This window comes from Cupressus sempervirens, chromosome 5 (assembly GCF_028749045.1).
Source record: "Cupressus sempervirens isolate cs-2001-9-10 chromosome 5, ASM2874904v1, whole genome shotgun sequence".
Lineage (NCBI taxonomy): Eukaryota > Viridiplantae > Streptophyta > Pinopsida > Cupressales > Cupressaceae > Cupressus > Cupressus sempervirens.
The window spans coordinates 375,741,276-375,766,073 of record NC_143122.1 but is presented as its reverse complement, the minus strand read 5'-3'; the positions used below and the strand labels follow the sequence as shown (position 1 = coordinate 375,766,073).

At 34.2% G+C, this 24,798-nt stretch overlaps 1 protein-coding gene across 2 annotated transcripts in view; it reads left to right on the top strand.

Annotated features, from left to right (window-relative positions):
- The window catches only part of LOC149556330 (uncharacterized), a 220,752-nt gene that overhangs the window by 180,043 nt on the left and 15,911 nt on the right, over positions 1–24,798 (top strand). For both annotated transcript variants that reach the window (XM_089830591.1, XM_089830590.1), the window contains exons 16-17: positions 3,803–3,906; positions 3,991–4,250. In XM_089830591.1, the coding sequence (XP_089686717.1) occupies positions 3,803–3,906; positions 3,991–4,250 (364 nt within the window). The remainder of the gene's footprint in view (positions 1–3,802; positions 3,907–3,990; positions 4,251–24,798) is intronic.

Below are 24,798 nucleotides of genomic sequence, written 5' to 3'. Positions count from 1 at the left end.
TCCCTCTCAGCAGGGACAACATTGATTGCCACAATAAAATAGCCGATTCCAATTGTTTTACTATTTCATAAGCTTGCAAAGGATTGGACATGTCCCTCCATCACATAACCTCCCTTTGAAGCTGAATAGTCTCCCTCTGAGTATATATCATCAAAGCAACATTCATCTCATTGCTTTTTAGATAGAGATATTAATAACTCATAACTATTGATACTAAAAACAATCACTATTTACAAGAAATATAATCATAAATACTTATCTCTTGTGATCTAATCTCAACATGCACACAAATATACATATAGAAGAGATAATGTCTTGTGCTTCTGTGTGTGCTGGCACCTCCAACCATTTCCAAACATTTGCATAAATCTCGACCAAGGTTACTTCTCTTTCACAATTTAGACAGTAATCAACTATAATATCCCGTAATGAATCTGAAGTGAACTCTCACCTTTTTCACTCTTGTAAATGCACCAAACAGATTTGGATAAATGCATATACACAGATTTGAGTTCAAATGCATCAAGATGAAAACATTTAATAATTTAGCTGCTACTGTTCTGACCTGAACATCGTCAACTTCAAAACTCAAAGCTACAATTGCTCTATGCACTGAGAATTTTGAAATAGATCAATAAGATAAAAAAGTAACACACATCCAGAAAAAAAAAATACTACAAATAGAACTTAAAAAAAACATTGTTGACACTTATCTTTTCGAAATCACAATACTTACCTAGCCTCTTCACCATTTCATTACAGCAAGGATGTCTAATAGCTTCCTGTCCTATTTAGCTATTAAAGTTAATAATCACTGTTCTTGCTTATGACTGAAGTCTTTAATACTTCCAATCAATAAGCCTGACCTTAACTACAAAATCACAGATTAAAACAGACTGATTTGGAAATACCATGATTCTCAGAATTAGCACAATAATTTTGCTCTAACAATTCAAAATTGTACCACAACAAAAAATAATAATAATAAATAAATATCAGACTAGGTACTTCTAATAATATACAGAACTCACAAAATATATTTCCAAACCAAAATGAATGAGATGATCAACACAGTGTCACACACATTTTCATACATTGATTAAAATCTGAAATTCCTCAACCCCCGAGTCATAGAACAAACAGCACTTGTATAGTGCAGATAAGCTGCTTAAAAATCAGGTTGAAATGCCTGAAATACGAGGAGCCTGCGAAACAAAATTCCTTAAATATAATGCCAAACACGAAAACATGCAGGTGAGGTCTACCATACAATATCACACACTCCTCAATCCATCACTATACCTTCACAGATAAAGCAGATAGAAACTAAACAGGTGAATCAATGACATGCATAATGCCTGCAAACAAATTTGGGCAAACTCCCAATATACACGAGACACTCCATGACACAAGTGATGCTTGGTATAAACTCTATAAATGTAAGGAGAAAAAAAATACATAGACACAAAGGCATGAAAGAGCATATACAGACAAAATTACAAAAACATGAATGGACATGATAGGATAAAATACAAAGGCGCGAACAGAATCAAGAAAGATGGCAACTAGAGATGAATTGATACAACAGACCGTCAGATATAAACAGCTTCATGAGAAAATTAAGAAGCATGAACCATATAAAATAAGAATATGTCCAAACTGATGAAGATGAGCAACAGAAACAAAAAATATCACAAGAGAAACCTAAAGGCACTTTTACCAGAATTGAATCGCAGTAAGCAAATAAGCATCCAGTTCTCTATCAACTAAGATGAATCCAATAATGGTAAGCAGCTCTCGATACTGAAGAGGCATATGCGAAGGTAAAATTACCAAGAACATAATACAATAAAAAAAGAATGATAAACTCTTCTTTGTCCCTGAAAATTTCCCGAGACAATACACATCTCACCGTTACAAAGAAACATATCACCAGTATAACGTAAGACAAAATCCCCTATATCACAAAGGAACAATTATCACAATTCACAGTATGGCAGAGAGGAGGATGAGATATCACAATTGACATTTGACAAATAATAAAATAAGTTGAATGGAGAATCACTAGAACACAACTCACATAACATCTTTAGGAAGAACTCATTCCCAGCCGAATATAAATAATTAAGAGAGACAGTGCAAAGGCAACTTGAATAATTAACTGGAAAGCATAAAGAGCTCTTGAAATGATAGGCGGCAATGAAATCATAGAGAGAATCTGCAAACTTCGGAAGGGGAAGTTTTCTATTGCAGCTATCAAATTCAACAGTTACAAAAAAAAACCAAAACACTTAAGAATATGCAATAGATACATGAGTTAAAGAAAATAGATTTCTTTAATTGCTTTAATCTAACTAGGCTTTGATACCATGTTAAGTTTTATACCCAGAAATTAGATAAACAGAAACAAAGAAGTGAATAAATAAGACACAAAACTCAAATACATTTATCTTGGGAAAGCCCTTCTAGAATGAAGGGCAAAAACCTAACCACACAACAAAACATCTCTTTTATTGATAATAAACTTCTATTGTACAATGCCTTTTGCTTGATGCGAAATATACAATAAATAGAGAGACTCTTCATATTACAATGAAAGGTCTCTTTGAGTCCCTTCATATTTCCACAAATACAACACTTCACATTTCCACGTGCATGCCTCTTCGCATGACATATGACACATGTCTTTTACACAATATTCACTTAAATATGATCACAAATATCTTTTCAGCTACAAAATTCAACAAAAGCCATTATGATTATAAAGAAAAATAATATTAATAAGAAAATCTAATTTTAAAAAAATGGACAAATCCGGATCCGGCCTCCAGGGTATGAAACTGGTAACTAGAGTATGCAACTATAAAACTATTTTTTAAAACAAAAACACCTAGGTTTTGTTCAACAAAAAAAATAAAAAAATGATTTGTTCTTTGGTCCACTAGACAAAGTAGAATAAAAAGTGTCAAAGAAAAATGAAGTTTTTGTTAAAAAACTAAAAAAAGTTCAAATTACAATCTCACCTCTTTATTCTTGTTTGAAATCAATGGTGAGATCATTCCAATCCTTTGAAGACTCCTTTAGATGTACAAGAATAGCTTCAAAACCTGCCCAAATGTGAGTCAACCATCTATTTTTGCTCTATTCTTCTTGTTTTGGCTTTAATACAATCCAAATTTGGCTCAAAATTCTATTTTATCCTTCGCCTTTGACTTGAAAATGAAATGAAGCTTTTTTTAGAGTGTAATAAGACAAATATTAATCACAAGCATTTAGTGATCTTGTTTTGTTTTTGTTGTTTTCTTATGTTTTAATTCTGCTGGTAGTGTCTGATCCTTTTCATTGGGCTTGCCCACTATGGCGAGTTTGGCAAGTACTTGTTTACCAAGTCTCACAGAGTCATTTGATGTCACACACCTTGAGACTTGTTTAATCCAGGTAAGTCCTAGCAGTTCTTGGAATTCTAGTTTATTTAGTTATGATGTATCTTCACTTATTTTCTTTTCTTTTGTTTGTCCTCTGCATGGGGCCCTTCAAAGTTTTTCTTTCTAGAAGGTTCTGTTATAAGCTGCTGTTCTCTTGTGTCCCATTGACATACTTCTGTTCACGTGCTGACATTAATATAGTTTCTTTATTTCTTTCTCCATTCTAATGTTAGAAGTGCAATGGACATAGCATATCTTTATAATGCCACAAATAATTTTGTTTTTGTTTTTCAGTTTCCTTTTGGAGTTTTTTTTAAGTCTTGCAATATGCATTCGTTCTGTTTTGCAAACTATAATTTTTTGTATTATTAATGCAGAGTTTCCAGATGAAGTGGACACACCGATGGATGTTCCAGCTCGGCAACGGTTTGCAAGGTATAGAGGTTTGAAATCTTTTCGAACCTCAAGTTGGGACCCAAAGGTTAGTGTCACAAAACATTGCTTAAGCCATTTTTTTATTTAAAAAGAGTACTGTTATTTACATGAGGTATCATGACATTCGCAGGAGTCTTTGCCTGAAGAGTATGCTCGTATATTTGCATTTGACAACTTTGCGAGAACACACAAGCATGTGTTGGCAAAAGCAAAAGAAATTGATAGTGGAAGGTTGGATGGTTGTGCTAGTGTCGGTGCTTATGTTCGGCTTCACATTAAAGGTGTTCCTATTGATATAATCACAAAGCTATTGCATGGTTATAGAAAGCGGCCAGTTATAGCATTTGGTCTCTTTCAACATGAGACAAAGATGTCTGTATTGCATTTCAGGTATTTTGTTGAGTGAATATAGTTAAGTGTTTTCTGTGCTTCATTTACATTATATGTGGTCTTCTAGCTGAATGGTTATCTTTAGAAAAGAAATTGTCAATGTCTTTTTGGGGCTACATTTATATTGTTTAGCTGAGAAACTGTATCTTGAATTTACTTTATGTATTTTTTGTCATTGGGAAATTGGCATCCATTTCAACTTTCAGTTCCTTGATTTACTTCTATGGAGTTTATAACCATCATGATAGCACCGTCTAGAACTATTGGCACTATAGAGAGATTGAATGTCATTTTAAAAAAACATGCTCGTGCAGAAAAACATGATCCCATATGTGAGTGTTGGCATGAATATTGTGTACCCCAATAAGATAGTTCCTCTTTTCTGAATTGGGAATTTTCTTAGATAGGACAAGGAGCAATATGTAAGCTATTGCCATCATACATAAGCTATTTAAGGACTGATGATGTGTAGTGTACACAACAATATGCCAAGGAAACCTAGATTTTGTAGAAATCATAACTAGTGTATAGTATTGATCTTTATTCAAATGGCATAATTTAAGGATTTTTGTGATGGTGTGCACCACTAAACTACTTGTAGCTGCTACTTTAGGTTTTTCTCCCTTTATCTGGCCATTGACTTGCCTTCTAATAAGCTCATGAAGAGTGCTCCTAGAGATTGGACCGGTGGCTTGATTTAATTTGTTGCCACTAACCAGGCTAACTATTATTTTGTCCCATGGCTGAGTGAGACTCATTAGGAAGATAAATTTTGTTCCAAGCCATTCGAGCAAAAGAGAAAAAAGAACTAAAACAATATTTTGGAAATAAAAAGGAAATGTGGGAAAGGGAAATAAGTACTTTACCCACATTAATATAGGAATTTAAGGGAAGAGATACAATACCATATTAACGTTTAAGAACACAACTCTTCTTAACTAATTGATTAGTTATAAATTACATATTAAAAATAGTAAAATAGTTGAAAAACTAGTCATGAAAGTTCCTTATATTTACCAAACATCTACAAAGATTTATATTCTGAAATCTTTAATATCAAAATGTAATTGAGAGCATCAAATGACGTAGTTGAGTAGGAAAATAATCTGCAGTTATGTTTCACAAAGGATAAAATCAATGATGTTGATAAAAATGAAAGTGGCAGTATTTGAATGGAAATGTTATTTGATAGTGTAATTGGCAGTTGGAAGAACTATATCGCTTCACCACATTTTGGAACATTTTGATTAGTGATTTATGCTAAAAATATTCACCATCTAAAACTGGCAAGTTTAACCTTAGGTGAATCCAAACTATCAAAGTGTGTGTGTGTGCATAGATGAGCTGTGTGTATTCCCCCACATTAAAGCAATTGCAAATGCCTCAATGGGAGCAATAGCTTTAGAAGCGTACTTGCATCCACTAGAAACATTTCCACTACGAAATGCCCCTGAGAGAGACACTTCAAGGGAAATAAACACATGCCAAAAACAGAGCACGAAGGGATCTACTAAGTTTGGGGTTAGTATGATCATAAGATAATATGTAATACTATATCAATTATGGAATGTCATCATTCCCCAAAGGAAGTGGAACTGCAACTTAATGGAGGAAAAGTACGTAAGAGAGATGAAGAGTCTTTTTGGGCTGGCAACACGGAGACCAAAAAGAATCGGTGTTATCATGTTGCAAGCATCCAAGAAAGCTACACAAGGGCACATGCAGGAACAATAGCACACATACAGCATATAGAAGAAGAGAGGTAAATGTTCAATTACTTTATCATCTTTCACCAACATGGCAACAAGAATCGTCTAGAGCAACCTAGTCAAGATATATAACAAAGAATACAACAAAGGAGAAAACACAACATGGGCACACAAAGACTGCCATCCTAGAGAAGTCCACTTCACGCATGTTGCCTGCTCCTCCCCCTATCTCAGTCTTTATCATTAGGGAAAGATGGGCAACTCGTGAGAAGAATATCCAATGTAGTAGGTAACACAACCAAAATCCAAGCAAGGGCTCTAGCGAGAGTCACTATGCTCGTCACTAGGAGTGATTGTTAACTGTGTAGAAGGCATGTTAGGAAAATCATAATCGATATCAATATATTCATATTTTTTATCAATAACATGTGCATTAGAATCATCATCAAGAGTATCTTCCATATCAAGCTTGATAGAACCTGAAATATGAATAAAATCATGATGTTTATCCATTTGCACGTTGTTACTACAAATAACTTCGTCCAAAATCTCAAGCATGGGTTGATTGAAGGAAGGTAAATGTTGAGACGAAGATGTTGTTCAAGAAGCAAGAACTTGGGCCTTGGCCTTAGCTTGATGGTTCTTGCAACGCTTACGAGCATGTTGATTGCAATTGGTTTTACAAGATACACTTGAAGGATTGGGATCAACTGTCATAGGTTCCGATGTGGGAATGACTATGGGTTGAGGAATGGTAGGCAAAGGAATAGGTGGGATAGGCAAGACAACTACAGGAGGATCAACCTTAGGAAGGCTAAGCTCAAGAATCTTATCAACCTTATATGGCTCATAGGATTGATAAATATTATCAAGACGAATAGTTGATTTTTGAGGGAGAGATGACCAATAGAAATCTATCACAACACAATCTCGAGGATGCAAGGTTTATAAAGATAATGATTAATGGTGACAAGTCCTCGATTATGAAAAACTTGATGAACTTATGAGTAAGAGAAGCTACAACTTGCATGGAAAAGAGCCATGAAATACCAAGCTTAACTTGAAATTGATTAGAAGTGGGGTTAACAACAAACGTAGTATGCACAACCTTATCGTAGTTGGTCACAAGAAGATTGATAGAACCTTGAGGTTGATAAAGAAAACCATTACTAGTTTGAATCCAAACATCAGGTGTGTTGTAGGTATCCTTGTGCAACCGTTTTTAAAAAAAGATACTCTTCAGTGATAACATTCATGGACGAAGAGGGATCAATCAGAAACGATGGGAAGGGATATGAGCTACTCTATTAGAAATGTAAAGAGGACCATTAGGTGCTTTAAACATATCTGAATGATTAAAGATGATAGGAAGTGAAGTTTTAGGCTCAGGGGAAGGTAAAACCTAAGGTTGAGGTTGAGACTCAACATGATTAACCACATGATTAGCTTCTTCTACCTTATCATCGTAACTAATACTAGTAGCCGGAGAAGAAGGTTGATTAATGATATTTGAAGGCAACGGGTTGGCGTAACTTTGTAAATTCTGATTAGAAGGTGCTACAAATTAATTCATAATATAACCTTAGAATCAACATATTTAGTGTTGGAATCAATAAAATCTTGAATAGCATTCTTCAGGGCATAGAATTTTTGAGTATCATGACCAGGTTGATGATGGTATTGACAAAAAACATTTTGACCAAATGACTTAAGCATTGGTTTGCTGGTGTCAATAGGACAGATAGGAGGAAGGTTAAAAATGTTAGCATTAATCAACTTCGTCATCACCACATGCAAAGGCTCAAATAAAGCAGTGTATTTACTATTAAATGATACACAAAGGAAAAAGTAGCCAAACCTTGAGATGTAGTAGCCACTTGAACATAACTATGTTTGTTGATTTGTTGATTTTGACGTAGGTGTTAGGCTTAGAGAACTTGTTTTGATGAACGGTGTTGTTACTCTTATCAACAGTAACAAGAGCCACTGGAGTAGTGCTCTCAAGCTGACTCATTTGCAATTGATGAGGTGAAGCACCGCATAGAGATGTGAAAAGGAAGTATACTCAGTTAGGAGAATCTTATCTCTAATGTCTTTTTGCAAATTAGAAATAAAAATGTGTTGAATATCATGACCAGGCACATGATAAGATATTTGAGCACAGAAGTGTTTCAATCTACCAATAAAGTCACTAACTTTTTCTTTAACATTTTGCTTATAATGCATCAAAGCACTCTAAGAAATTCGAGGACCGATATTGTTTTGTATTTGTAGAATGAAAACATTAGGAAGTGTTTGAAAGGAATCCATAGAATAAGGTGGTAAAGAGAAATACCCTTGCAAAACTTTGTCTATAAGAATATGCGTGAACAACTTAGCCATGAGCCTATAGTTGTGAGCAAAATCACTACATATAGTTTGGAAAGTCCTAACATTAATCACAAGATCACCTTTACTATTATAAGGCTTGAGACGAGGTATATCAACATGTTGCGGGATAACAATATGAAGGATGTCTAAGGAAAGGGGATTAGCAATGTTAATTATTGTTAGCATCAGTTGGATAAACTCATGAAACTAAATTGAAGTTATATATATGTGAATATCATACATACATACATACATACATACATACATACATACATACATATACATATATATATATATATATATATTTATGTGTAGTTAAATAATATTATGTGAGATATTATTATTTGTTATTATCTAATTATTGAATAGACATGTCCCATGAAGGGACATGTCTCTTCATAGCCTTTGCTCATTATAAATTAGAGGTTGCTGCCATTTGGAACACACATACCATACTAGCAGTGTTTAGTACATTTGTAGCAATCTTCCAAAACAATATGGTAGCAGAGTCAAACTGCAAATGTAATAAAGTGATTAGAGGCAAGGCAACCATGTCTATATGTCAGGAAAACTTTTTTAAGATTGCAGAAATAAAAACATTGACATCTCCAAAACCTCACAGTCAAGAAGACAAATCTTATAAACAGTAATATAAAAATGAAAAATGTCGAGGTAATAAGCAAGGAATGTACTAACAATTGACAGTAAGTTCATGAAATAAATAAGATATTTGAAAGCTAAAGAAGTCAAAACATTGGCAATGAAGATGGAGATAATAGAATAACTTTGTACCATTCCTGTAGGAACTACAATTGGAAAAATTGTTATGTTGTCATTGATGTCAAACCTTACAGGTAAGACATTTGCTAATAATGTAGAGTGTCATATTATTTGATTGATGAAGAGGATTTGAAAAGAAAGAGAATAAGATGAACTAGTAAAGTGGTTGAGTAAAGAGGAGTAAGTATGATGGAACTACAAAGGGCACTTGATTAGTTAGTATTTGACAAGATAATATGTTGTTTGATAATTGTATTAAGTGAAGAAGAAAGATGAGTTGAAGTGTAGAAGAGATGATTGGTAGAAGTCAAGAAGTTAAGTAAAATGCTAGTTTGATTGAGCAACAGGATACTAGGTCAATGAAGAAGTTAAGCATTACCAAGCATGAGATTAAGGAACTTAAGTATTAGCTGAGTGATGGTAATGACAAAGCAAGATGAAGAGAACTGAAGTAGCGAACGACCATAGTGATGGTTGAGAAAGCTCAGTGGTAACCAAGTTACCTAGTAATGACCGAGTTGAAGAATGTGGTGATGACCTAGTGTCAGTAAATTAACAGTTTGTGAAAGAATCAAGATTTGAGGCTGACATAGTTGAATTTACGGAACAGTCAAAGCGTGTTAAAGATAGGATTGATGAGTTGGCATATTTAATGCATGAATTGAGTTTGTTAATCAATCTAAAGTGATGGACGAAGATTCAATGGGAAGTTTCCATAAGTTTGAAGGAAATAAGTAGGAGAAAATGATGAACAAATTCAATGAATCTAATCAAACCCTAATATCTAAGGTTATGTTTAAGTGGCAAAAGATTAAACCCATCTATTTAAAGAGGCATGTGAGATGTTTTACATGTTAGTTGGCTGGCGAATTTGTGAAGAACAAGAGTTGCAGAAGAAAAGTGAGAAGTTGGTGAAAGCGAGATTGCTTGAGGTGTTGCCAAGCAGATAAGAGAGAGAATTTGATGAAGACCAGTCAGTGAACCGAGAATGAGCTGATGGGAGATTTGAACATGCAAAGTGAGTTGTAATTTATCAGATCAACCTAGTTGTTACTTTCTAACCACTGTGGTAGTAAAATCCTTTAATCAAGGTTGACCTAATAGTCATGTTGTAAATCCTTTAATCAAGGTGACATTCTGATGGGATGTTTTAAAGGACCTCTAACAAGGCTACTCCTAACAAGGTGCTTATATCATTTAACAGGTTCACACCTAACAGAGTGTTTTATAATCTTTAACATGGTTGGCTCTAAACCGAGCTCTCTTCAAAATAGTGAAAAAGTGATAGCATGTTATTTGGTGATTTTTCCTAAATTGGGTTTCCACGTTAAATCTTGTTGTCACATTTGTGTGAATGTTGTTTTCATGCTTCATTCTATTTATTCTAATATGTTTCTACAATTTGACTAACACTATAATAGGGAGCTAAGTGTTGATATGAATAAGTTGAGTTACTCCTAATTTTCTATATGGACCGAATGGATTTATGAGTTTGATTAAGTTGTTTGAAGTTGTTAAAAGTTGAATTGTACATCTGGACTTGAGGATAACTGATTTATCCCCCTCTCAGTTATTCTAATAATTCTAACAATCTGTATCAGAGCTTTTGGTGCTTGCAAGGAAAGTTTGAAGGGACTTAAGCTAAAGATCAAGATGTATAAGAGAGAAGTACCCAAGATGAACAAAGAGAACTTCCCTACATGGAATGAGATTGTATCTATCTGGAGTTGGAGATTTTGCAATATACTACTTGGACAGTGAATACAAAGAAGCACCTACACCCAGGACAATTGAGCAAATAAAATAAAAGCAGGAGCACAATCAAATGATGATAGATCTGGCATCTTCTCTAAGTTATACTGAGTTTGATTATGTGAAGGATTGCATTATTGCAAAGCAAATGTGGGATAAGTTGGCACAAATTCATGGAGGAGACAAAAATGTGTTGAGGGTTAAAGCTGAAAATTTAAGAGACAAGTTAGATGACATGAAAATGAAAGAAGGTGAAATTGCTGCCCAATATTGTACCCAAATTAAAGAAGTGGTGAATGGAATTAGAGGTGTTGGAGTAGACTTACCTTAAAAGACTGTGATCAACAAGGTTTTAAGAACTTCACTTCTTGTTTATGCCATTAGAGCATCTGCTATACAAGAACTATGACATACACCTGGTAATGACCTAACCCTGGATAGTCTTATTGGTAGACTTGCTGCATTTGAATTGTCAAAATTTGATAATTATACACCTTCTAGTGTTGAATATGCTTTCGAGTCTCAATTAACCCTTGATGGATCTGAAAGAAGAAAAAGTTTAAAAAGTAAGCCTGTGGATAGTGATAGTGAATTAGATGATGACTTTGAGGATCTAGAAGCATTATTGGCAAGAAGGTTACCAAGAGGAAAAGGCAAATACAAAGGTAAACTTCCTATAATCTGTTTTACATGTAATAAAGTCGGTCATATTGCTGCAAAGTGTCCTACCAAAGATGAAAAGGAACAAAGGAAAGATAATAGATACCGAGGAAGGAGACACAACAGAGACAACCGAGGTAACAAAGACTACAAGGGAAAAGGTAAGATATCTTGTTACATTGTTGAAGAAGATGGTTCTAAGAGTGATTCTGATGAACATGATGAAGTTTATGTTGCAATCAGAGATGAATTTGATGAAGATGAAAAGATTGAGGAAACTACTCTTATTTTACATGTTAGTAAGAATGATAAATGAATAATTGATAGTTGTTGTTTACATCATATGACTGGTGATACAAGTAAGTTTGAAATGTTGAAGATGGTAGCTGCGATAGAGATCTTTATCTCTGAAAAAATGGACGTTATTATCGTTAATGTTACCTTAAGCTGAAAAGGACACTTATGTTTAAATTGTAATATTAAATGTAATGACATGTGTCATTCAACATGCATTGAGGCATGGAAATTCAAAGAGTTATTGTAATTGTAATAAAGAGTCTCGTTTTGGGAATTTGGAAAGACCTTAGGTTGGAATGTGAAGAGTCTCTCCTTAAGTTATTTATATCGCATCAAGCGACTTGCATTGCACACTTGAATTTTATTATCAATAAAATGATATTTTTTGTTGTGTGGCTAGGTTTTTCCCTTCATTCTAGAAGGGTTTTCCTAGGATATTTCTAGTGTTCTTTGTTTCAATTTTCTTTCGTTCTTATTGCTAGTTATCTTCTTTGATTTTTGGGCTCAAGTTTTAACATGGTATCAGAGCCAAGATTAATTGGAAGAATGCATGTCTGGTGATGATGTAGCATTTGTCCTGTTTCAGAACAACCTTGCTCAAAAGTTACATCTCATCACCATGGAGCATCCTAAAGGCAATTGTGTTGTCATCCTAGTCACCTTCAACTTGTTCAAAAGTCAACGCCAAGTGATTCTGGGAATATTTTCTCAGACTCGAGAGTTATCGTCGATTCACTAAGTAGTCATGTTGAGCCATGTGTCGGAAGTTATTTTCTCGATATGATCGAGGTGAGAATATTACGTTCATATTACAAGTTTCAAAGGAAACACATCTTATGAAAACATGCATTCATGCCTTTTGCCTCGTTGCACTGAACATATACGTTTTTCCTACTATCTTTCTTTACTTCTACCAAGATCGTAGGATGTGAAAGTTTGGCTTCTACGGTTACAAAACTTGGTCATTTTGCTATCTATCTCAATAATATTTGTGTCTGCACAAATCTTTTTCAATTCATCTCAGGTGATGAGTATTCCTTGATAAAGTAGAGACTTTGTAATGGCAAGGCATATTTAATATTTCACTGCCTCAGTAAATGTTGAACGCAACTGTTGATAGCTTGAGAAGTCTCTTCTCTTCATGACATGTGACTAAGGTGCATTCTGTGGTGTCTTCTTCAAAGGAATTGACAAACCATTCACATGATGCTAGTTCATGGTTATTACACTAAACATTCTTGCTTTCTCATTCTTTTCGATAGTGATTTATGGTGATATCGTGGGAGACAATATTGAATCCACACAAATACTTATCTGATATTGTCTCGCAACTCTTCTGGATGATCAATCGATTTAAGTTTATAGTGGGTAATGGAGGGGATCTCGTAGCAGTGTGGATAATATCCGCATGTGACCATGCCTTGCTTCTTCACTAAGATGCATAGTATCACATCCTCGTAGGCAACATGGACAATTGTTCGCATCGAGAGGTATCGACTTGCTATGCATTGAAGGTAACGTCTTTATTCTTCTCAGTAATCTCATCGTAATCTTGTTGCATCCTAGCTTTGTGCATGTTGTTTGAAAGGAAACAAATACTTAATGTTTATCATCAAGTCTATTTTTTATTATTAAATGATAAAGTGTAGAAGATAATCTCGACAAGTGTGAGAGAGACATGAATTTTTCTTATGGGGGAATTTTTTTTGAATCACAGTAGGCGGAATACTCAATTCCAGAGGTAACTCGACAATATTGAGAACTCTTTGTTGCTTTCTGAAGGATGTCAAACTTCTCTTTTGCATCCTGTTGTTTCTTGTGTATTGTCTTCCCTTAGATCACTTTTGGAAGTATGTGGAAGTACAATTTTATTGTCAATGGTATTAAGGTGTTTTTTATTAGTTTAATCCTCTGAAGGCAATCATGTCACATGTGTTGGAAACATTTAATATGCTTGATTTGGCAAAACATTGTTGGGACCCTCTTCTTACTCTCTAGTACCAGTATAGATCCTCTTTAGCATCCATATATGGAGATATATTGAGGAAATGTTAATCCCATAAATGTTAGAAGTTGTTCGACAAGGAAGAGCGTTGATGATGGATTGTCACTGAAAGACATATATGGTGAGATTATGCACTCTGATTTTTATATGAAAGACAGGCCATGTCAAAATCTTATCTCTCTATATATATTTTTATAGATTGATTTAATCTCTATTGGTTGCAGTATGCAACAAGAATCATGAGATAGAGATATTGTTAAAGATATATTATTGCATTTAGATACAAAGCTCAAAGGGAGCTTGTGCTTTAGAGGGGGGCTTCATAGATAAGAGTGAGTGCTAATGGAATCCCCTTCATTCTCATATATGCTTGTAATGCTTATGGCATTAGTGAAATTTTAAGACTTAAATTGAACTAAGTCTTGTCTTTTGTTATGCTATTTCTATTCTTGTGTGAATAAATGAGATTGCAAGATCAGCTATGATAACTCTTTCACTATGCAATAGTGAACATCATGTTGAGAGAGTCCATGATGTCATCACGTTGAGCGATTCTGTGATGAGAGTTGGATGTCATGTTGAGAGATTCCATGACAGTTCACATTGAGAGAATCTGTGATTAAAGGCTTAGCTGTGAGTCTTACAAATCTTTTCATGTTGAGTGATTCCATGAATATGAGTAATTGTTACAGGGTTTCATGTTGAGTGATTCCATGAATGAGTAATTGTTACAGGGTTTTATTTGAGTGATTTCATGAATATGAGTAATTGTTACAGGTTTTCATGAATCTCATAGTATATATGGATGAGATTTTATCATTAACATTTTGGTTGCAGTCTTGTGTGATTTTTTAACTAATGATCTCTCTCTGGCTAAGAGGGAGTGTTTAAGATGGTCGCTGTTATAGAGATCTTTATCTCTGGAAATATGGACGTTATTACCGTTATTGTTACCTTTAGCTAAAAAGGACACTTATGTTTAAATTCTAATATTAAATGTAATGACATGTGTCATTCGACATGCATTGAGGCATGGAAATTCAAAGAGTTCTTATTGTAATCTTAAGAGTCTTTCCTTAAGTTATTTATATTGCATCAAACAACAAGCATTGCACCCCTGAATTTTATTATCAATAAAATGATAATTTTTTTGTTGTGTGGCTAGGTTTTTCCCTTCATTCTAGAATGGTTTTCCCAGGATATTTCTGGTGTTTTTTTTTTTCAATTTTGTCTCTTTCTTATTGCTAGTTATCTTCTTTGATTTCTGGGCTCAAGTTTTAACATGAAAAGCTAGAACACTATAATGAGCATTATATTCAATTTGGCAATGGTGCTTAATGGAAGTTGTGTTAAATTTGGAAATGAAACACTATGTTATGTGAAAGGTAAAGGTATTATATTGAATGACAAGATCAAATGTGACAATGCATAGTGGGTTGATGGATTGGAATAAAACTTGTTGAGTATGGCACGGCTGAACAGTTCAAGCTACCAAGTTGGATTTCAAAATTTGAAGGCAAAAATCTGTGATGCCACAGGTAAACTGATTGGAAGTGGAGAGCAAACAAGAGGTAACTTGTTCTATCTAAACCTATATGAAAATTCATGCTTATTTGCACAATTTAAAGATGTTTGGTTATGGCATAAGAGGTTGTGTCATGTGAACTTTGATAATATGGTGAACATTAGTGAGATGGAAAGAATAAGAGGATTACCAAGATTGAGAAAACCTAATAAAGTGATGTGCAAACAATGTCAAATGAGAAAAATGACAAAGTCTAGTTTCAAGAGCAAGATATATTCTTCTAACGATATTTTGGAGTTGGTTCATACTGATTTATGTGGTCCTATTGGAGTGCAAAGTTATTATGGTGACAAGTACTTTATCTTATTTGTTGATGATTTCTCTAGAATGATGATTGTGGTGTTTCTCATAGAATAATCTTATGCTTTTGAAATGTTTAAGTTTAGTTTTGGCTAGAGTTGAAAAGGAAACAGGTAAAAACCTAAGATGCTTGAGATCAGAGAGAGGAGGTGAGTTCATATCAGAGGAACTCAATACAATCTACAACGACAAAAGAATCAAAAGACAAATGTCTGCACCAAAGACTCCACCACAAAATGGGATAGCGGAAAGAAGAAACAGATCAATCATGGACTGTGCAAGAACACTGATGATGGAAAAGAATGTTTCACAAAGGTATTGGAGAGAAGTTGTAAGTATTGTTGTTTATACACTTAATGGAGTTCAAGTCAAGAAAGGTACAAACAAAACCCCTTTTGAACTTTGGTATGGCTATGCCCCTAATGTCAAATATTTCAAAGTATTTGGAAGCAAGTGTTATATATAGAAGGATGCAAGGAATGGAAAATTTGATGCAAAGAGTGATGAAGGTATATTCTTAGGATATTCCACTAAAAGCAAGGCATATAAATGTTTGAATACTAACACTAACAAAATTGTGGAAAGTGCAAATATTAGAGTTGATGAATTTGCAAAAAATAATGAAGAAGAATGCAAGAAAAAACCAGAAGATTACAAAAAAAATTGTATACAACTATGAAGGAGAACCAAGTACTTTACTTGAACAATAGAAAAAGTTAGTCGAGCATCAACAGAGATGGTGGACCTCAATTTTTCATATTGGAAAATTGAGAGAGGTGCGGTCATGGATGACAATGATTTCCAGAGCACTATTGTAGAGATTATCATCTGTGCAAAATTAGTGGGGTGCTTGAAATCTTGAGCTTCACTTTCTGTCAACTTTCACTAAGGAAGGATCAAAATCATAAGTTTTGTGATGATAGTATTGAATAGTAAAATGTCAATGCATGTTGCAGATACAGGGAAGACAACTTTTGTTGTTTCAATATTTGATAGAGAAAAATGTGTTTCAAATTGCAGAAGAATGAACCTAGCAAGGTTGTATCTTTCAAAGCTAAATGTAATTATGCACTAGTCAAAGTAGTACAGAATTGAGGAAACATAGAGAAGATGAGTTTCTTTCCAATTTAGAAGAGATTGATTTTGAAGATTTCATAGCTCCATCCATGAATGATTTATCAACAACGTCAACTGAGGATTGTATTCAAATCTTTTCTGTTGCAAAACCTAATAAAGAGATCAAACACAATTCATTTAATATTTCATATGCTTCGAAGGTTTAAGAAGGATGCTATGCAAAATATCCCACCCAAGATTGAGCGTATAATACCCATGGAACTCAGTTCTGTACAGGTTGAATATTATCATGCAAAGAATTATCAGATTCTGCGTAATAATGGAAGAGGGATCAGTGCTCGGTATTGTCATGTAATTGTGAAAGGTTTGTAATCATCCACCATGTACTAAACTGGAGATTGGATTTGTAGAGTTTCTGCAAGAAATGCATATCAGAGCATCAGTAAAACTGACATTGTTACATTCTATGCATAAAATCTCAAAAAGGCAAAACTATCCTGTCCTCATATTTTCGCAAATGACAAAGATGCTTGATATTCTGGAGGACTATCTTTCTTTCTAGTTTTGACATTATTCATATGAATGAATAGAGGATATCCTGTGCCTGTGGAGTTGTAGATGTCTGAAAGGTGGAAGAAAAGCATTTGTGCGATCATCATCGAAAATGCCATGAGAGAGCCGATGCGGGTAGTCAATGAACAAAACTTTTCATTCGTAGCATCATGTCTTAGATAGGGCGATTTGGTTAATATTTCATAAATAAAATTAATGGCCTGCATGTTTGCTTATGGTGCCTTGTGTGTGTGTGTTTTGCAAGAGTTTGAGTTTTCTAAATCGCTAGAAGATAGATGCAGATGAGGTGACTGTGAAAGGAGAAGGACTAAGTTGGTTCTGGCAGTGAGTTTTATGTTTTCCATCTGTTTCAATGCTCGCGATGGTCAAAACAGTAGTTCAGAGAAGGTTATTTGAGATGGAGAATTTATTCGAGTTCCAAACTCACAGATACAATACACGCTATAGAAAACGATAGGAGCAACAGCTTGTTGAAATGACACAGGATAATTTAGAGAATTTGCAAAATTTGAGACTTGAATCGCAAGAAGAAGAAAATTCCTTTCAATTGTTTGAAGAGCAGGCAAATGTATTGAACATCATCTCGGAGGGACGCTCTGTGTTTTTTACAGGAGCCGCCGGAACAGGCAAGACTTTGTTACTTTGCCGCGCCATAACAATTCATAAAAATTTACATGGAAATGAATTTGAATTTGTATTTCTCGTGGCTTCGACCGGAATGGCGGCCGCTGCTCTAAACGGAACTACTCTGCAATCGTTTGCCGAGATCGGATTTGCTATAGAAAATGCCGAGGGTTTGCTCTCTGCTTTGTATAAAATGCGGGATGTGAAAGTGTGATGGAAAGCAGCAAAAGCTCTACCTATTCATTGCCATGATTAGGGTTGCCAAAGGATTAACATGGTAAAATCAGCATGTTAAGCGCCAACATGAGGATAATCATGCCAAACGTTGCAAGCTTATCGATGATAGTCGAGATGGTTCCTGTGTTCAAACAAATTTTTCTTTTAAAAGGAAACTACTGCTTACATTTAAAAAAAAAAAAGAGATTTGGAACCTTTTACAAGTGATTTAGTTAAAAGGTCGCAACGTTTGAGGATAACCGATGCCTTTTGAATGTTTATATATATGAGATGTGAAAAACCAAACAAAAAAACATTGGACTGATCTCATAAAAATTTGGCACTCTTTTTTAGCATTAATACCATTGAAGTTTTCTCCTTCTAAAGGAGGAGTTGGAGATCTGAACTAAGCAAAAGAGATTTAGATTTTTGAGTATTAGTTCCAAACATTGTATTGAATAGAGCATTGGAAATCTGAGTGTCTTTAGTACCAATTTTCCAACAATATATTTTGTAAGGCCTTTATTTTGTTCTAGAGTTGAAATATATATAACTCATCCTTTGTGATTTTGTTGATCATTTGTTTATAATTTACTGTTTCGATAAGTACATTAAATTGTTCATTGCTATTCAGATTTGATAAATACAAATAGTGCAAGATATAATCTTTTCCATTATTTGTATCTAATGTGATAGACTAATTTGAATACGTGAAAGTGTAACAATTTGTGGCATCGTAATAATTGAATTATCAACGAATATAATATCACCAATATCATAAAGTTGTATGTAAGAAATATATGTGTGACTATTACCCGCTTAGAATTTGGCATTGATCATAAATTTGCTCATTAATTTTAAATCAAATGCTGGCATTTCTTTAGCTTGATTTCATTTAATAATTTTTTTTTTTTAAATTTTCCTTTCAGCAACATATAATCTTAATAAAGTAATCAAAGTTTGTAGAATAATAATTATTAATCGCAATCCAAAAAGTTTCCTTGAACACTTGCCAATTGAGGAATTTGTTTTTATGTTATAATCCACTGTAAAACATCTTGGATCTGAGTTTTTGCTATCCAGGATTTGGGTGAACAGGCCTTGGTCTGGCAGAGCCAAAAGTGCAGAGGATTTGAATCGATTAGATTAATCCTGTCAAGTTGGCCAAAAGCAATTAGATACCCAGCATCAAGCAGGCAAGGCTCATAGGTCTCTAACCAGCGATTTGATAACCAACAAGACAAACATTGTCGAGTTACAATAGAGAAGCTTTGTCGAGCATCAGGCTATAGAGGTTGACTCACAGATAAAGGAGACCAAACACCAGATAGAGGAAGTCGAGTCCTAGCAGGAAATACCTAGAGAAGACGAGCAAGCTGGACCAAGTGAACTACAACAAGGAGAAAGAAGATTTGAACTTGTTATAGCAAAAGATAAAGGTTCAAGAGTCATGACAAGAAACAAGTTGAAGAATGATACATGTTTACTATGTGAGTTTGAGCCAATAACAGTTAAAGATGCATTGAAGAATGAACATTGGATTAGAACAATGAATGAGGAGATTGATAAAATAAAGAAGTACAAAACATGAACGTTGGTACCAAGGCCAAAAGATAAGAATGTGATTTGAACCAAATGAGTATTTAGAAGCAAGTTGAATGAGAAAGATGAAGTTATAAGAAACAAAGAAAGATTGGTTTGCAAGGGATATGCATAAGAGGAAGGCATTGACTATGGAGAGACATTTGCTCCAGTTGCAAGATTTGAAGGAGTAAGAAGAAGTCTACATTGAACAACCTGAAAGATTTATTGAACCCGGCAAGAAGAACATGGTAAGCAAATTGCACAAAGCATTGTATGGTTTGAAACAAGCCCCTACAACATGGTATGAAAGGTTACATACATATTTGGTGAAAATTGGTTTTGCAAGAACTAATGATAATAGCGATTTGTATTTGAAAAGTGAATCTAAGGATAAGATATTGTTAGCTGAAATATTTGTTGATGATATCATATTTGGACATAAATTAATGTGCAAATCATTTGCTAATGAGATGAAGAAAGAATTTGAGCTGTCAATGTTTGGAGCGATAAATTTTTTTGTTGGATTGCAAGTCTATCAAATGAAAGGAGGTACATACATTACACAATCAAAATATATCAAGGAGATACTATAGACTTTTAGAATGGAAGATTCAAGACCGGTTGGAACACATATGACTACTCGACATAAACTTTCAAAGAATGAAGACTCTGCTGAAGTAAATCATACATTGTATAGATCAATAATTGACAAATTGCAATATGTTGTTCAGAGCAGACCTGACCTTCCATTGGCTATTGGAATTGTTGCAAGATTTTTTGTTAATCCTAAGGAGAACCACTTGATGGCTTTTAAAAGGATATTGAGATATCTGAAAGGAACAAAAGACTATGTTTTATGGTATAAGAAGAATGACAAGTTTGAGTTGAAAGTGTACAGAGATGTTGATTGAGATGGTAACAATGATGATAGAAAGAGCACAAGTGGAGGAGCTTTCTTCCTAGGCAAGGAGATTGATTTCATGGACAAGTAAGAAGCAAAATTGTATTTCACAATCCACATCAGAAGCTGAATATGTTGTAGTAGCTATTGATTGCTCAAACATAGTGTGGATCAAGCAATTGTTGGAAGGTATGGAGCAAAAGGATATTGAACCTATGGTGATATATTATGATAACACAAGTGCTATAAACATATCCAAGGATCTTGTGATGCACACAAAGACAAAACGCATTGCAATCAAGTATCATTACTTAGGGAATTAGTGCAAGACAAAGAAGATTGGAATATGTAAATACAAAGGAACAATAGCTGATATATTCACTAAGGCACTGCTCAAGGATTCATTTGTGTATCTAAGAGGTAAGTTAAGGGTCATTCTCCTATCTAAATCAAACTAAGAAGGGATTCAACAATGCATCAATTGTTATGATCAGAATATCTTGTAGATTGATGCAGGAGGTCAAACTTTAGGAGTTGCCTAAAGATGTTAAAAGGAGGACAATAGTACGAGTTGATAAAGCTGCGAGTAAGCACATGGTGATACAGTCAAGAACAAAGGTAAACAAAGATGAAAGAGAGAGATAATTCAAAGATCGATTAGTTCAAAAGTTACAGGGGGAGATATGTACATGATGTCTTTGGCATTGTTGTCAAAGAGGGAGATTTTTGTCAAGTTACCATCCAATATCTAAAGAAAATGAGAGATATATCAAAGAGGGAGCTTATCAGAATTTGTATGGATAAGAATCAAAAAGAATTTAAGGATATTTATGAAGATTTGATATAGAACACAGAGGAGTTGACAATGAAAATCTAGGGAACACTTTAGCCATTGCAGGGTAACTAAAGGTGTTGCCATCAATGCCAAAGAGGGTGATTGTTGGAACTACAATTGAAACAATTGTCATGTTGTCATTGATGTCAAATCTTATTGGTAAAACATTTGCTAACAGTGTAGAGTGTCATATTATTTGATTGATGAAGAGGATTTGAAAATAGAGATAACAAGATGAACTAGTAAAGTGGTTGAGTAAAGAGGAGTAAGTATGACGGAACTACAAAGGGCACTCGATCAGTTAGTATTTGACAAGATTTATATGTTGTTTGGTCATTGTATTAAGTGAAGAAGAAATATGAGTCGAAGTGTAGAAGAGATGATTGATAGAAGTCAAGAAAGTTAAATAAAACACTAGTTTGACTGAGCAACAGGTTACTAGGTCAATGAAGAAGTTAAGCATTACCAAGTAGAAGATTAAGGAACTTAAGTATTAGCCGAGTGATAGTAATGACTAAGCAAGATGAAGAAAACTTAAGTAGTGACTGTGCACAGTGAAGGCTGAGTGAGACAAAGTAGTAGTGATCGAGCTGCCTAGTGATGACTGAGTGTCAGCAAATTAACAGTTTGTGAAAGAATCAAGATTTTAGGCTGACATAGTTGAATTTATAGAATAGTCAAAACGTGTTAATGCGCTAGCATATTTAATGCATGAATTGAGTTTGTTAAGCAATCTAAGGCAAAGATTCAATAAGAAGACTGCAGAAATTTCAAGGAAAGAAGTAGAAGAACAAAATGATGAACAAATTCAATGAATCTAATCAAACCCTAAGATCTAGGTTATGTTTAAGTAGCAAAAGGTTAAATCCGTCTATTTAAGGAGGCATATGAGATGGTTTACATGTTAGTCAGCTGGCGAATTTGTGAAGAACAAGAGTTGCAGAGGAAAAGTAAGAAGTTGGTGAAAGCAAGATTGTTTGAGGTGTTGCCAAGTAGATTAGAGATGAAGAATGTGATGAAGACCAGTCAATGAACCAGGAATGAGCTAAATGGAGATCTGAACATGCAAAGTGAGTTTTAATTTATCAGATCAATTTAGTTGTTACTTTCTAACCATTGTGGTAGTAAAATTCTTTAATCAAGCTTGACCTAATAGTCATGTTGTAAATCCTTTAATCAAGGTGATATTCTGATGGGATGTTTTAAAGACCTTTAACAAGGCCTCTCCTAATAAAGTGTTTAAATCTTTTTTAATAGGGTCACACCTAACTATGTGTTTTGTAACCTTTAACATGGTTGGCTCTATACTGAGCTCACTTCATAAGAGTGAATAAGTGGTACATGTTACTCGGTGGATTTTCCCAAATTGGGTTTCCACGTTAAATCCTGGTGTCTATTTGTGTGAATGTTGTTTTCACATTTCATGCTATTTTCTGTTATATGTTTTTGCAATTCGGCTAATAGTATAACGTAGAGCTCATGCTATTTTTTGTTATATGTTTTTGCAATTTGGCTAATACTATAACATGAAGCTCATGCTATTTTCTGTTATATGTTTCTACAATTCGACTAACACTATAACAAGGAGCTAACTGTTGATACGAATAAGTTGAGTTATTGATAATTCGCTATATGGATCCAACGGATTTGTGAGTTCGATTAAGTTGTTTGAAGTTGTTAAAAGTTGAACTAGTATATCTGGACCTCAGGATAACTAATTCACCCCTCTTAATTATTCTAATCATTCTAACAATCCCTTTGATTTTTTTGCTCACCATTGAATGGTTAAATTATGTCCTTCAACAAAAATGCAGCGGAAACATGTATTGGATGCCACTACAATATTTAAATTTCCAATTTTCATTTGTGAGCTTGGATGAGATACTTATCTGAGAGCAGGTAAATAACATCGACCAAAACCCTTTCATCAGACGTCATCAGGAGATAGCTCAGAAGCCAAATAGAAATGGATAACACCGGGCAGAGTGCAAGTAATATATTCAGAGAGGATTCATATAAAAAGCTGCGGACATCTTAGATTCAACCAAATAATACATAGGCTTGAAAGAAAGATAAAGGAGCTCAAAAGATCGATGTTCAGAGTGAGGCTGATAAATCCATCTGAAGGAGCGGATAGAGGATATGATTCAGTCGGTTTTGAAGATCTTGATATATCAGAATCAGAGGGAGTTTCAACTTCATGTGAACTTTTGGTATCATGTGTGTGATTGCATGATTTAGTGGGCCTGCCTATTGTGTACATCATAAGTGATGACTTCCAAATGATCATCACTTGTATTTGCAAAAGTTATTGAAAGGTGACAATTTTACAATAACTTAATTTTATACTATGATGGATATCGTACAATGTCTATGCAGATCATTATAGATCATACTGTGGATGGTGGATGTTTGTATGGTAAGCATTATGAGAATGCGTCTGCACATACCTTATAAACATTTTTTTGAGTACATGGTGAATGTTATGCACGTTATGCAAATCGATGTTCTCGAGGGCCATTACACAGAGTACTTGGTGAATATAATGCGACTTGATTTTCTAGAAGGCCAGTACTCATAGTACTTGGTGACTATCTTTCATCTCAACATTCTGGAAGACAATGGCTGAAAGAGTAAATGGTGAATATCATTTGTTGATATTCTAGGAGACCAATACTCATGATATCCGGTGTGATATCAAAACCTTTTGAGTACTTGGTGAATATCGAATGCCGATATTTTGGGAGACCAATACTCATGATATCAGATGTGATATCAAAACCTATTTGAGTACTTGGTGAATATCATGTGTTGATATTCAGGGAGACCAATACTGATGATATCAAATATGATATCAAAACCTTTTGAGTACTTTGTGAATATTGAATGTCAATATTCTGGGAGACCAATAAAATGATGTCAGATGTGACATCAAAACTTTTTGAGTACTTGGTGAATATCTTGTGTCAATATTATGAAAGATCAATACTCATGATATCAAATGTGATGCCAAAATGATGGATATCTTCTAATCAAAGATATCCTTAAAAATTTCTCATTCCTAATATTACCAATGGTGTGATATCTCTCTTGTGTTTTTCCTCCCTAGCTAAGAGGGAGTGTTAATGTTTGGTAGGTTCAGTTGGATAAACTCATGAGACTACACTGAAGTTATATATATATATATATATATATATATATATATATATATATATATATATATATATATATATATATATATATATATAATACTATGTGAGATATTATTATTTGTTAATAT